The following is a 13875-nucleotide window of genomic DNA, read 5'->3' as shown; positions in this document are numbered from 1 at the left end:
TGTGAACATAATTGGTCTCTTATTGATGGCAATTGCACCAGTTCCCTTAGGCAGGCGAACAAACAGGATGGAAAAGTGCCACAGAGCTTTCAAAAGCAGCTTCAAATTTCTGCCTCCTGAGTAATGCAACAAATATAATTGACCAAACAAAACATGTTTCAATGAATGAAAAGTAATCTGGCCAGCACACGGTCGTCATGTAGAGCAACATATGCGTAACCTTTTCCCAGAAGCATTCTCAATTGCTTGCGAACCATGTATTCCTATCCAATAGTTATCAGGCAACACACCATTGCTTAACATTATCATTTAGAAAATTTTGTACCTACTACTCTTCCTGCCCATCGGACAGTCAAAGCCTGTGTTACGGAGATTGAACGAAGATAGCGTGACGTTTCTGCGCGGAGCGTTTCCCATTTATCGCCACGACGAGACACAGCGCGTCAGATGCCGCAGCGTGAACTTGCTCGAAAGCAAAAACGTGGACTCATACTTTTCGCCAATGAATTTCATGCTCCAGGTCACGCAAAATTTCGAGTGAAGCACATACCATACTTTTAACAAACACACAAGCAAATAAATGGACTCGGACGAAACCGCCGCGTTCAAGTGAGCAACACCATTCCGCACGACATATTAGCTGGTTTGCACACTCTTGCCAACTGTTGCGCCAGAATGACTGGTTGGTAGGGGTCACTAATAACGACCTAATAATTCACGAAATAGAAAAAAAAATAAGGTTAGTTATTTTGTACACCGAAAATATTTGAAACGCAATATTTACTGGTGTAACAGTGTTCTAATTTCAAATTTTCGAACATTTTTTTTACGATGGTTTTCTAGTTCCAGTATTTGTCCGCCCCCCCTCCCCCCAACTTGTTGCGCTTACATCGTGCACCACTAAGCGATATCTCTGGCGATAGGCTCTGGCACGCTTTTTGTTCCAAGTTTTGCGACCTATTTAGGTGGACCTAGGAACTGTTGTCACCGTCGCCGATGAAATCAACTACCACAGTGAGTTGAGGCAAGGATAAAGCGCTCCCGTTTCTTTCGCGGAATAAAACTTGTTTTAATTTAAGAGAACGTGTTTTAATTTATTATTGAATTAGTTATAAAAACACTGTAACAGCAAGCACAATTGCCACATTTCAATTTATACAACTTTATTCTTCATGTTTTATTTCACCGCCGTTCGCCATGGGGGCGGCAAGTACTCCGAAGTCGAAACTAGCGGTCGATTTCCATCGGCTGTTTCAACAGCCCCCTATTGTCGTTTTCGACTCATTCGAGTTGTAATTTATGCGGGCACCAGGTCGAGCATCGACCCTGCTAGTCTCCGGCCAGCGTTCGTGTCACTTGCGAGTGGAAACGGCGGGCTGCGTTTCCTATCGTCCCTTCCTTGTGGCAACACGCGATAAAACCAATATAGTCGCGAGCAAGGTGATCGGCGACATGCCTCGTGGCTTTAATGTCACGCGTCGATGGCTCGGTGGCTGCTGTTTCTTTATTCACAGATACGCTACTTCGAATATGTAAAAACGTTGGCTGTTAACTTAGTCTGGCAGGGAGTAGAAGCTTCAGTGTACCGATGCTTGCGTACGGTAACGCTTACGTTTATGCATCGCGACATTTTTTCCCGACCTGCGGCCAAACTTATAGGCACACCGACACGTGGATTCGCCAAGATGTGTTTAGGTGAGTAGGGCCGTTTTTCTTGTAATGACAGGTATACTGCCTATTCTTGCTTGCGCTGTGGCCGAAGGCTGCAGATAGCCAAATGAATGAGGCCAAGGAAACAGAACAGCGTGAAAGCGCCAGCTATAAAGCAAGGGAACACATGCAGCACTGAATTACAACCACGAATTGCAGCCAGTTTTTTCACGACGCTGTCAGAGGCGACAGAGACTGCTTTCTCAGCTGGAGCCGCCTGTGACGAAAATTGTAAGACATGATTGTAACTCATCCCTACGTGCGTGTCCTCTGACTGTGTCCTGTACGCTCGCGTTATTTTGCAATATTCTGTTCGAGCCACCCCAAGTCGCCGCTCTACTACATGTCAACGCTTCAATTTTTCTAGCATAATTGTGCACAGCAATACGAACCATAAATTCGGTACAGATAGGCTCACACTTGGAACTAATATCCTTAAGAAACAACAGCATAGAAACAGACATTACATAGATCCAGCGCAGGCGCAGCGACAAACGAAAGAATACCGTCCCCAATATATGAAGAGTGCGCCTCTCTGTGTCATTTCTATCGCCTTTGTTTTTAGTGCTGCTGCACGATCCTCGTTAAGAATGATGCACCAACTAGCCCAATAACGCATTTTATCAAGTAGTCGTCCCGAAAAGTTTAATGTAGCCATGATGAATCACATGGGAATGGAACACAAGCTCGCCTCTAGCATGCTTTACGAGAGCATTTGTATGAGCTTGCATGAGTACGTTACCAGGAACTGCACAACAGGCGGGGCCCAAAGTAAAGCTTAACATTCTCTGAATAAGGGTGTTGTAACGGCTTTTTTTTTTTGCCGCATCGGGTTGGTGGAAAACAACAAACGACCCGTAAACAAACGAGTCTAACGCATGCACAGCAACACGTGCGGCAACACAGCGGGGGAAGAAAAGCCTCGTTATTCCTAAAAAGTGCCGAGTAATGCTTGTGGATACCACAAGCTCGTAGCTCTATGCGAAAAATGCAAGGATGGCGATAAAAAGGCTCAGAAAGACGTAAAGATTGCGGGAGACGAAGTGTGTAGCATGTGTTGAGAAGGTTGCGTACGCGATCCCTGTTTCGTGTGGCGAAACGTACTATGCTGGGCAATATGAGCGGAAACGCGCGTACGCGTGGCAAAAAGCCTCGAAACCGACTTATAGCGATACGGGGATGGCGCTGTCGAAAACGGAGGGGAAAGAGCGGCGCTCTTCCGCTAACTGTTGGCACTCTCACTGCGCCAGCCTTTTTCAAAAACGGTATCTGACGGCATTACACTGGCCACAGACAGTCAATAATCCGGTTACTTATCGCCGTGAGTTAGAGTTAGTCATTTCGTGCTTTCATGCTTTTTATATTTCTAGAGCACAGCTCTTGGGCGCCCTTTCTTGCGTTTAGCGCAAGGTGTTTTCATATGTAGCCCAGTAGGGCCTTGTGTATGCCTTATGAACCGCATAGCGTCACGCTTTGCAAGCAGACTGACAGATTTATGTTTTCTTTTATTTAACCATACTGCAGGCCAATTCTTTGACCCTAGCAGAAGGGGCTTTTTCGAAATGAGAAACAATAAATAATAGCAATAAACTCGAAAACAAGCAACAGGGGCGAAAGTAACAACGCTAGCATAATGTAGAAGCAATGTTCAACAAAACCAAAAAGAAAAGGACCAATATAGACAACAGAACTAAAACCAGCAAAAAATACGTACATTTATACAATTGCGAGTATATATAGCTCACAAAAAAACACGTTGCTGTTCTGCTGAAATGTCCTCGGCCTTGATAACACTTGGCGGTAACTCATTCCACTCTTTCACAGTTCTAGGGACAAAAACTGTATTTGTATAAAGTTGTTTTCGCAAAGATTGCCCTCAGTGAGTGTTCCGCTGTGTGCCTTGTTTTCCTAGTAGCAGCAGGTTGAGCATAACTTAATTCACATACAGCAATTTTTCCGGACAGAAAATTGTAAAGTATAGCAAAAGTCGGTTTATTTTTCTGCGTATCTACTATGTTGTAATCTTATTATGTTTAATCAATGACGATGCAGAATCCATCCTTCTATATCTTCCGAATATAAACCGTACAGCCTCTCTCTGAATACCCTCAAGTTTTATTATATTTTTCTTAACATATGAGTCCCACAGCGCAGACGCGTACTCTAACCGCGACCTAATACATGCATTATAAGCTAGACGCCGAACACTTTTAGGAGCACCTTTTTAAGTTTCCTCTTAAAAAAAAAACATAGCTTTTGAAAAACTGACACAAAGATATCTGAAATATGCGCACCCCATGAGAGATTACTGGTAAGAGTTACCCGTAGGTACTTATATTTATCAACCTCCTTTATAGTGCTGCCGTTAATGTGGTAAGTGAAGGTATTCGGATATTTTTTCCTTGTTACACGTAGAACAGCTTTTTCCCTATTTCCCAGAGAAGTAGCCCTAGAATGCTTACGCATCGAAGCAGCGATACTATTGGTTATTCTTCGGTGCACAAATTTAGCAGTAACCGTAATATCAAAATAGCCTTATCAATGTACGCTGGCGATGTGAAGTTCCGCAGTTTGTATAAAGAGACGCATGGTGGGAGTGCCAACGGTTATTACAACAGCGTCCTACTTTCCACTTTGCGACCGCGGCCGCCGCGTTTCGCCCATAGCAGTGTTCGAGGCTATCTGACATAAGCGCCTGTGTTTGCGCTCACATTGCTCGGGATAGTAACTGGGCAACACAGCATGGAGCCTAGAAAGTAGCCTTCGCGAACAGAATAATGTTTATAAGGGAGTGCAATATTCAACTTAGTGCAAGGATCAATTCTTAGCAGCAGGGCACTAGTTTCGCCATTTAAAGAGTATTTAGGGCAGAGCTCCAGTCAAATCGGCCTTATATTATTAAAGGTTGACAGTGACTTTAGCCTACGCTATAGAGGATAAAGGCGAAAGCCTACTCCGCTCATAAGACATTCATTATATTACTTGACATTTGCATTCTATTGCGTTGTTACTTCCTATTGCTTTTTTTCTCCCACCACAATGTAGTACGGTGGAGTACCTTAATTAACACTAATTAACTTCGTCATAATTAACAACAATGTTCGTGGGTTCGACTCTCACCAAAGTTGGGAGTTCGAGTGTTTGAATTAAATCTATCTTAATTAACAATGCCTTAATTTACTTCGTCCTGATAAACATCGAAGGCAGTGGGTTAGACTGTCGTCCTTCACAATGCCAATTGGAATCCGAAGGTCGTGAGTTCCAGTGCCTTAATTAACTATATATTAATTAATTGTGACTTAATTAACACTACTGGTCGTGCTCACGCTTCTTTCCCTCGGCGTCACGCTTTCTTATAAAGAAATTGATGGCTTAATGAGCCCAAACACCAACTGTGGGTTCGATTGCCGCCAAAGGTGGAGAGTCGTAATTAAATTGGCCTTAATTAACACCACTGGGGGTGGGTTCGACTCCCAGCAAAGTTAGACGGTTCCACTCCCTATGAATTTTGGGGCCATAACGCCGGACATCAGATTTATCGACCCATGGGCCGCCTAAGGCTTTCGGTTTAATAAGTTCTTTCGGTCTTTTGTATACAACTGAACGGTCAAGGCTAATGGCGCTGACCTGCACCTCACCAAGGCTGTGACTGCCGTGCATTCCTTGAGCAAGGGAAACAGACACGCACGCAAGGCGAAACGGGGGTGCAAGGGAAGCAAGGTGTGTGATGTAGAAACCACAAGAAAAACATTCTAAAAAGCACCAACGAAAAAAAAAACAATCGAATACATACATCTTGATGAGCAATGAAAAACCGTGATAAGCAATGTCTAGTGCGCATTTTTCTTTTTTCGTTTTCCACAACTACCAACCATTCAGCTTTTGTGATTTAAGAAACCTCGCAGGAAATTGATTCATTCCTTTAAAGGAATAAAAAAAGAACACGGATAAGCTCTCAGAAATACTAGTTCATTTTTGTTGAATATGAACGCCCGCAGCGGCGTTTGATGGGACGGCAGAGGATGGAGATGAATGGAATGGCCGCACTGCTAAACAGTCAATTCCCTGTAGTATGCGTGTTATTGTACACTGAATTCCGGCAATTTTTCTTGCTGTACAGCCCGCCTGCAAGCAGATATGAAGCAATGCCTGAAAATACGGCCACATTTTCCTCATAACTTGTAACCATATTCTCTTTCCCATGTTAGTCTTATTCATGTAATGTACGTCGATGTTTCAGAGCCAGAATTACTTACGAGTACAAAGGGTTTTGCCATTGTGCACAAGAATGCAGGGAAGTATAGCTAGTGACATGCTTCGTCATTATGGTGCTTCCTTAGTTGTTTTTTTATTGGTGCAGGCCACCTACTGGCTACTCGGAATTCACTGCTTTGGCTCTGTTGTACCCAATAAGGCTGCTTGCAGCCTTATCGTGAGTGTAGAAGAATCAAAACTAGTGGTGTTGGTCGTGCGAGCGCCATTATCGAAATATTAGGCACAGGGACTGGTTTCGGCTCTATCTTCTACAACTTAAAAGCCGAGCCAGACTTTATGATGTAATGCGAGTGGACCGAATTTTTTTTCTCTTTTTTAACCACTTCGTCTCGGCAGACAAGTTGGTCATTTCCACGATCGTAATGCAAATAAAGAAAGTACCTCATCGTTATGACCACTTTTTTCGGGATCATTTTGAGAAGACCTAAGTACATTTTATTGCATAATTAATTGTATACTGTTGATATAGTGCCGATGCCTTTTTTTTCTTTTCCTCTAAAGAGGCTCAAGGCATATATACACGTATATATGCCTTGAGGCATATATCTCCTGCGACAGAACTGCAGTTTGCGGTATGTGCACGCACAAACACAGGCACAACCTAAAGGTGGCTTCTTGTATGTTATTTGCATGTGGTTGTCAGAATTAATTTTTTGTATGTGTGTACCTGTGTGCTTACGTGCCTGCGCGCATAAGCGCTTAGCCTTCTTTCTGATGTTGACAGGTTTATATTACTGCTGTATTTACATTCTCGTAGAGTTACTAGGCACTGCCAAACAGGGCTCTGCTGTCACACACACTTCATTAACCTGCTTGTCGCAGTAAGTGTTAACAATATAAATATCCTTAAATTCGCATGGGGCATTTCAGCTATACGAGTAGCAATAATGTGTATGGAAAACAAGTCATCGAAGTGGAAACATGCCTAAAAATCACTGCTTCGTATTTAAATTTGTAAATATTGCTATAACAGAAAAGTACGAATTCATTGATGAAACGATAAGCCCACGATAAAGAAGGCGAGCTCGGATTTCCGACAATCACTGCACAGAGCCTGAGCAATGAAACAGCGTACTCTAGACCCGCAGCGGCGTTTGATGTCTCGGCAGAGGATGGAGGTAAATTGAATAACCACGTAACTAAACAATGAATTCCGTGTAGTATGCGTATTACTGTTCTCCGAAGTGTTCATTGTCTCTCTATTATTTTTTTTCCTTTTCCCTAGATCGCATTTACGGCAGAAAAACCTACTCACACGCAGTGATCTCCTACTTTTTCTCTTCATTTTATTGCTATTAGCATTCTTTGGGAACGTATGCCTGTCTGTAGTATGTTTGTATCTACGTCTATCTATGAATGTATGTCCTTGCCAAGCCTCTTTGCCGCTAGCTTGAGTAACTGGGTATCCCATGATCAAACATTTAGCAGCTATGTTGAGGGAACCAGCCTCAAAAGGAACCGTTGGACCAAATTAGATCACTCGGCGTACACCGCGCGATGTGTGGTGCTTGTCAAGAACCTCATCGAAGCCAACAGATGGCTATGTGTCCCTGCATGTGTTCCGATCTTTTACGGGTCACATGGCATGCGACGCTGGACATTTGCCGTTCCTCAATCAACACTTTTGACACCAACTCGATTCACAGTGTATCTGCGACTGCGTATGCGCCGCTCTTCACCAAAGTTCTCTGACGCAACCAGGGTAATTGGGTTCGTGCCACGATTTTGTAATAATTAGTATATAAAACGTACCTTCAGCAATTACGTAATAGCCATGAGGTCAATCGTTAAAACCACAGAAGTCGATAATCATCCCTAAATGAAGAACGCAACGCAAATTATTTTTCTTCCTTGTTTTTTCGTGCCTCAGCACACTTTCTCTCAGTACTGTCAAGCTTGATTCCCGTGAACGTTACTCAAGAACAGGTACGGCGAAATTCATGGGTCGTCGAGTAATCACTTCAACTTTGTTGAAATATTGCAGTCTAGAGCAACAGCTTCAATTTCCTTACGGTTGTCACTACATACCAGTTCCAGCTTATTGGTACTCATTGATTACCGTAACGCTGCACTTGGATGGCCACCAGATGAATAGACAGCGAGCGCTTTGTACTTATTCTGTCATGTCCACGCATGCGTTTGTGCTGCGTCCGCGGATGTGACTGTTTCGACAATGCTCACCAATGCGTCGTGACTAATGCCTATTTAGCTAAATATGTGAATGCTAACTTAATATAGGTGTAGTGCTGTGATTATACAGCCGCGACGACCAGTGCTCACTCTTTCTCTGTACTTTCTCGCAGGATGCTGACGTGCCGTGCGCAGGAGCGATAAGGGAGGATGCAGATCGACTACCTAAGCAACTGCACCGTAGCGGGCATGGTGCCCGCATGGACGTGCATGCCAGACCAAGCGTACCTCTACCCGGCGGGCGGAAACGGGAGCTCGGACTTCGCATGCGCAGGGTGCAATTCTACTGAACTGTTTTCGTCCATACCAGATCCCATTGCCGAGGAGTCCTCATACGATGCGCTCTTAGAAAGCAGCCGCTTCTGGATACAGCGTGTACTTGTGCCCATAATAACGCTCATCGGTGTCATTGGAAACACCGTGACGATCGTCATCATGACTCGGAGGCGGATGCGGTCGTCCACCAATAACTACTTGGCCGCGCTTGCCATAGTCGACATGCTGTACCTGCTGGGTGGTTTCGCACTCTCGCTCAAGCACTATGAATTCATTCAGGTGAAAGGGCTGTTCATTTATTTCCACTGCTTTCCTTTCCTCATTCTCTTGACGGACACGTGCAGCAACACGTCCGTCTGGCTTACGGCTACCTTCACTGTGGAGCGCTACATTGCCGTGTGTCACCCGATCAAGGGCAAGGTACTCTGCACTGAGTCTCGGGCTAGAAAGGCCGTCATAGGGGTCGTCGTGTTTTGCTTTGCGCTGACTCTACCGACACCATTCGAATACGCTGTGGTCGAAGAGAATGACCCAGCCACCAACATGACCAGAGTGAGCCTCAGCTATTCCGAGTTTGGGCGCAATGAACTCTACAAGAAGATATACTACTGGTTGACAGTGGTGCTTTTCACTCTAGTGCCATTCTGTCTCCTGGCCGTGTTCAACGCGTTTCTCGTGCGTTCCGTGCACATTTCGCGCAGGCAGCGTTCCAAAATGACACAGAGGACCGACTCCAGCCGCGACAACCAGGAGAACAAGATCACTGTCATGCTCATCGCGGTGGTCATCCTCTTCTTTGTCTGCCAGCTTCCGACAGCCGTCACGCTGCTCTACACGTCCATCCGAAGCCCGGAAGAAGGCAGCGAGCAGGAGAAGCTAGTCTTTATCCTGGGAAACATTTTCAATTTCCTCATGTCGATCAACGCGGCCGGTAACTTCATACTTTACTGCCTCCTCAGCCAGAAATACCGGCGAACCTTCCTGCAGATTTTCTGCCCTTGCGCTGAGGGTCGATTCGTGAGACTCCAGTCCGTTTACCAGTACACAGGAACCGGCCTAAACCAATCGGACGACCATACCACCGCTACGAGCCGTCGCTTAAGCTCCGTGCGCTCGGCGCGATCCAATTCGTCGGGACCTCTTGACGCCAACGGTAAGAAGAGTGCGCCGGCACGCGCTTGCTTGCTCAACGTACCCGAAGAGTCCGCTGGAGGGCGCAGAGGGAGTGACTACGGCGCTAGCCGACCGACAGCGGGATCCTTCTGGTCGAGGCTTCGGCGCTCTACCAGCGGGAACACTGGCCGAGCGAGCGTGGGCAATCACGAGAAGGCCAAGGACTGCGTGGTTGTCATCACTGCTCAGGGTGTGACGGAGAATAGGTGTGTTGGACCGAACGCATAGTCTGTCGAAGAGTGTGGAACTTGGGCTGCTCGAGTGAACGTATACTGACTGGTGCTGAGTAATAGTGGCAAAGAACAATTTGCCCATTTCGACGACTATGCTTGTCGTGAACTCTTTTGTGGTGTTGTGCGCGCATTCAGCAGGAATATTTTATGTTTAGGCTGGTGCTGGAACACGCTCAACAACAGGAACAACAAAAAGAACCTTACTAGTTTTCTTGCCATGGCATAGGCTGCACAAGCTGGGCGCTGAGCCTAGTGAACGCTGATGCCGCACAAGGCGGCCCTTTCATCAGCGTGTTAATGGCCATGCTCAGTGCCATTCAACTGAAGGAAACTTAGTGTCAGCATAAGGCCGCAGAAGCATTTTAATGCGATCATTCGCTTGTACTCGCCAACAATCAGTGAATTAAGAAAATAGTATGCGAATACATGGAACCTACGTTCTCCCTTCAGTGGTCGCCAACATATCAATATCGAATATGAAGTGAAAATGATGAGCTATGAGTTGAAGCATAAACGAGCTGAGTCGGCTATTAGCAATGCATAATGAATATTTGACACAGTATCGGTGAACATGACTGCGCTTTTTAAGAATTTAAATTATCAATTATGTGTTTTATTATTTTCAAACAACACTATTCTAGATTCACAGCGAACAGGGCTGTGAAGGCAAGGAAGGTGAAAAGTTGATGACGAAATGGCAGCATTCAACACGCTTAGCTTCGGGCACACCGAATTTAAATGAAGCATCAAGTGCATAGGAAGCGTGCAAGACTTCAATACAATTTTTCCTTTATCGTCGCTTAGTAACACCCCGATATCTCACGCGTTCCTGGCATACTGGTCACGGTGCTTTTTTGGGTTCGTGTTGGAACAGGACTGGAGGGGGCGATGCTGGTAGGGTAGTGTGCTAACATTCTTAAGAGTGTTCTATTTAGCTGTAGTTTCTGTCACCCACGTCTATCTACGTACAACAGTGTAAACGTTTTGTCGTCTTCACATTCTTGACCACAAATGCACACTAACTCGGAGACCCGTTGTACATTTGCGTGTTCCTTTACCAGTCATTGGGTCCTCCTCATTGTATTGTCTAGTTCGTATCTACCAAGCTTAAGCGTGCTATTACTCCCAAAAGTTTTCTATGGCTTTCGCAGATCACCAATCGTATTGTAGTAATTTAAGTGTCACGAGTGTTTCTGAGAATCGCAATAAATAATTGTTGCAGTATCTTTTGAGACAAGGTTGACTTGTGCTGCTGTTGATAACCCATCCTTTGTTTGTCGTCCCTCATTTTCCTCATTTAGCCGATAAACGTCACACCACTTGCCCCAGTTGCCTCGCAGCTCCAGGTGAGGAAGTAATTGAAGATCGCGCATAGTAGGAAACCACCTAAAGCAATTAATGGGGGCCGTTATTCTGTCAAAAGAACGACCATACTTCTAGCTATAACCCGTTGAGCAATTCGGAAGATTGTTTTCTGGTATCGAGGAAGACATCCCTGCAGGCTCATTCACAGCGGTGGTTTGAGGAGGTCGCTCCACCATTTGCGACTGGCAACCAAAAAGTGACGGAAGGCGACCGATGCTCAGACCGGCAAGTGCGACCTTCCAGTCGACACTTTCTCACACTAGGACGGCCACGTAAAATAAGTTTCAGCGTGTACAGACGCCCTGTTCCTCCGCATCTGATTGGCTCAGCAGTCTGGAGACGGCGGTCGTGCAACTGAAAAATCGAGCACCGAGTGACTGGCCCAAAATGGTTGATTTTTTGATAAAAGTAACTATTTGCTACCATTTGCGACTGGTCGCTTCGCGATCAACTTGGTCGCGCGAACGAAGTTAGTGGCTAGCGTGATTTAGCATTACGACATTCAACTTCACTTTCGTTATCTGTTCCAGCTTTCACCGCACATAATGATGTCATGTGCTCAACTTGTTGAAAAAGGCTTCGAAATTTAGCGCGAGGGAATGTGACATTGCAGCCGCCATGGTGCCGTAGTGATTTTGGTGTGGCACTGCTCAGCCCTGAACCGAATCGGCTGCATTTCGATGGCCCTAAATACGAAATGAGAGCTATGCAAAAGGGGAAGGCAGCAGGAGAGGACCAGGTAAGATCAGATTTGTTGAAGAATATTGGGCAGATTGTTCTAGAAAAACTGGCCACCCTGTATACGCAATGCCTCATGACCTCGAGCGTACCGGAATCTTGGAAGAACAATAATATAATCCTAATCCATAAGAAATAGGATGCCAAAGACTTGAAAAATTATAGACGAATAAGCTTACTGTCCGTTGCCTACAAAGTATTTACTAACGTAGTCGCAAATAGAATGAGGAACACCTTAGACTTCTGCCAACCAAAGAACCAGGCAGAACTCCGCAAAGGCTACTCTACGATAGGCCATATTCACACTATCAATCAGGTGATAGAGAAATGTGCCGAATATAACCAACCGTTATATATAGCTTTCATTGATTATGAAAAAAGTGTTTGACTCAGTCGAAACCTCAGCAGTCATGGAGACATTACGGAATCAAGGTGTAGATCAGCCGTATGTAACAAGACTGAAAGATATCTATAGCAGCTACACAGCCGCCGTAGTCCTCCATAAAGAAAGCAACAAAATCCCAATAAAGAAAGGCGTCAGGCAAGGGGATACGATATCGCCGTTGTTATTCGCAGCGTGTTTATAGGAGGTATTCAGATAACTGATGTGGGAAGAATTGGGGATAAAGGTTGATGGAGAATACCTTAGTAATTTGCGATTCGCTGATGATATTGCCTTGCTTAGAAACTCAGGAGACCAATTACAATGCATGCTCACTGACCTGAAGAGGCAAAGGAGAAGGATGGGTCTCAAAATTAATCTGCAGAAAACTAAAGTAATGTTTAACAGTCTCGCAAGAGAACAGCAGCTTACGATAGGCAGCGAGGCACTGGAAGTAGTAAGGGAATACATCTACTTAGGGCAGGTAGTGACCGCGGATTCGGGTCATGAGACTGAAATAATCAGAAAAATAAGAATGGGCTAGGGTTCGTTTGGCAGGCATTCTCAAATCATGAAGCGCAGGTTGCGACTATCCCTCAAGAGAAAAGTGTATAATAGCTGTGTCTTACCAGTACTCACGTATGGGGCAGAAACCTGGAGGCTTACGAAAAGGGTTCTGCTTAAATTGAGGACGACGCAACGAGCTATGGAAAGAAGAATGATGGGTGTAACGTTAAGGGATAAGAAAAGAGCAGATGGGGTTAGGGAACATACGCGGGTTAATGATATCTTATTTGAAATCGAGAAAAAGAAATGGGCATGGGCAGGACATGTAATGAGGAGGGAAGATAACCGATGGTCCTTAAGGGTTACGGACTGGATTCCAGGGGAAGGGAAGCGTAGCAGGGGGCGGCAGAAAGTTAGGTGTGTTTGCGTGAAAACTTTCATTGTAATGAGGTCCGGAGGCTCGACATCTTAAGCCAAGGCGGGCCGCTCCTACGTTGGCACTGTCAGGCCAAGCCTTTCAGCGACATCATGGGCCCTCTGGACTGCCCTTAGTTGGTCCTGCAACAATGGGCTTTGAATACTTTTCTCCCACTGTGTCCATTCTTCAACGAGGTCGGGGAGAGTCGCGGGACACCCCGCCAGCATATCTCTGATTCCAATGATGCCATTACAATCGTTGCAGTCCATCTTAATCTCCCTCTCTGGATATATTTTATTAATAGTGTACGGTGTGGGATATGTACCCGTTTGCAATAAGCGCAGTGAGACTGCCGGAGCTCCGTTCAGTTTTGAATGAGGCAATGGAAACTGTCTGCGTCCTGAATAATAGTGTTTCGTAACGTCATTGTATGGTATTAAATGATCTCTAGAATCCCTGGCTTGATGGCGAACGGCTCGGTTTTGACTGTCACGGTTAGCAAGTCCTCGTGCCTAGTCATGAGCAACCTCATTGAGGTTTACTCGAGTCTCGTCTACTTTCCCCATATGCGCAAGAAACAATCGGATTTCTGTTCTCATAATCCCAAT

At 45.3% G+C, this 13875-nt stretch overlaps 1 protein-coding gene across 9 annotated transcripts in view; it reads left to right on the top strand.

The window, feature by feature from the left end:
• Window positions 1–11107, top strand: part of LOC142580110 (FMRFamide receptor-like) — a 1221375-nt gene extending 1210268 nt beyond the window's left edge. For all 9 annotated transcript variants that reach the window (XM_075690919.1, XM_075690918.1, XM_075690917.1 and 6 more), the window contains one exon: window positions 8289–11107. In XM_075690919.1, coding sequence (XP_075547034.1) covers window positions 8326–9852 — 1527 coding nt within the window. In that variant the 5' untranslated portion in view covers window positions 8289–8325 and the 3' untranslated portion in view covers window positions 9853–11107. The remainder of the gene's footprint in view (window positions 1–8288) is intronic.
• The last annotated feature ends 2768 nt before the right edge of the window (window positions 11108–13875 follow it).

The sequence above is a fragment of the Dermacentor variabilis genome, chromosome 4, assembly GCF_050947875.1.
Source record: "Dermacentor variabilis isolate Ectoservices chromosome 4, ASM5094787v1, whole genome shotgun sequence".
Taxonomy (NCBI): Eukaryota; Metazoa; Arthropoda; class Arachnida; order Ixodida; family Ixodidae; genus Dermacentor; species Dermacentor variabilis.
Note: the sequence above shows the minus strand (reverse complement) of the source record. Positions and strands in the feature narration are given on the sequence as shown.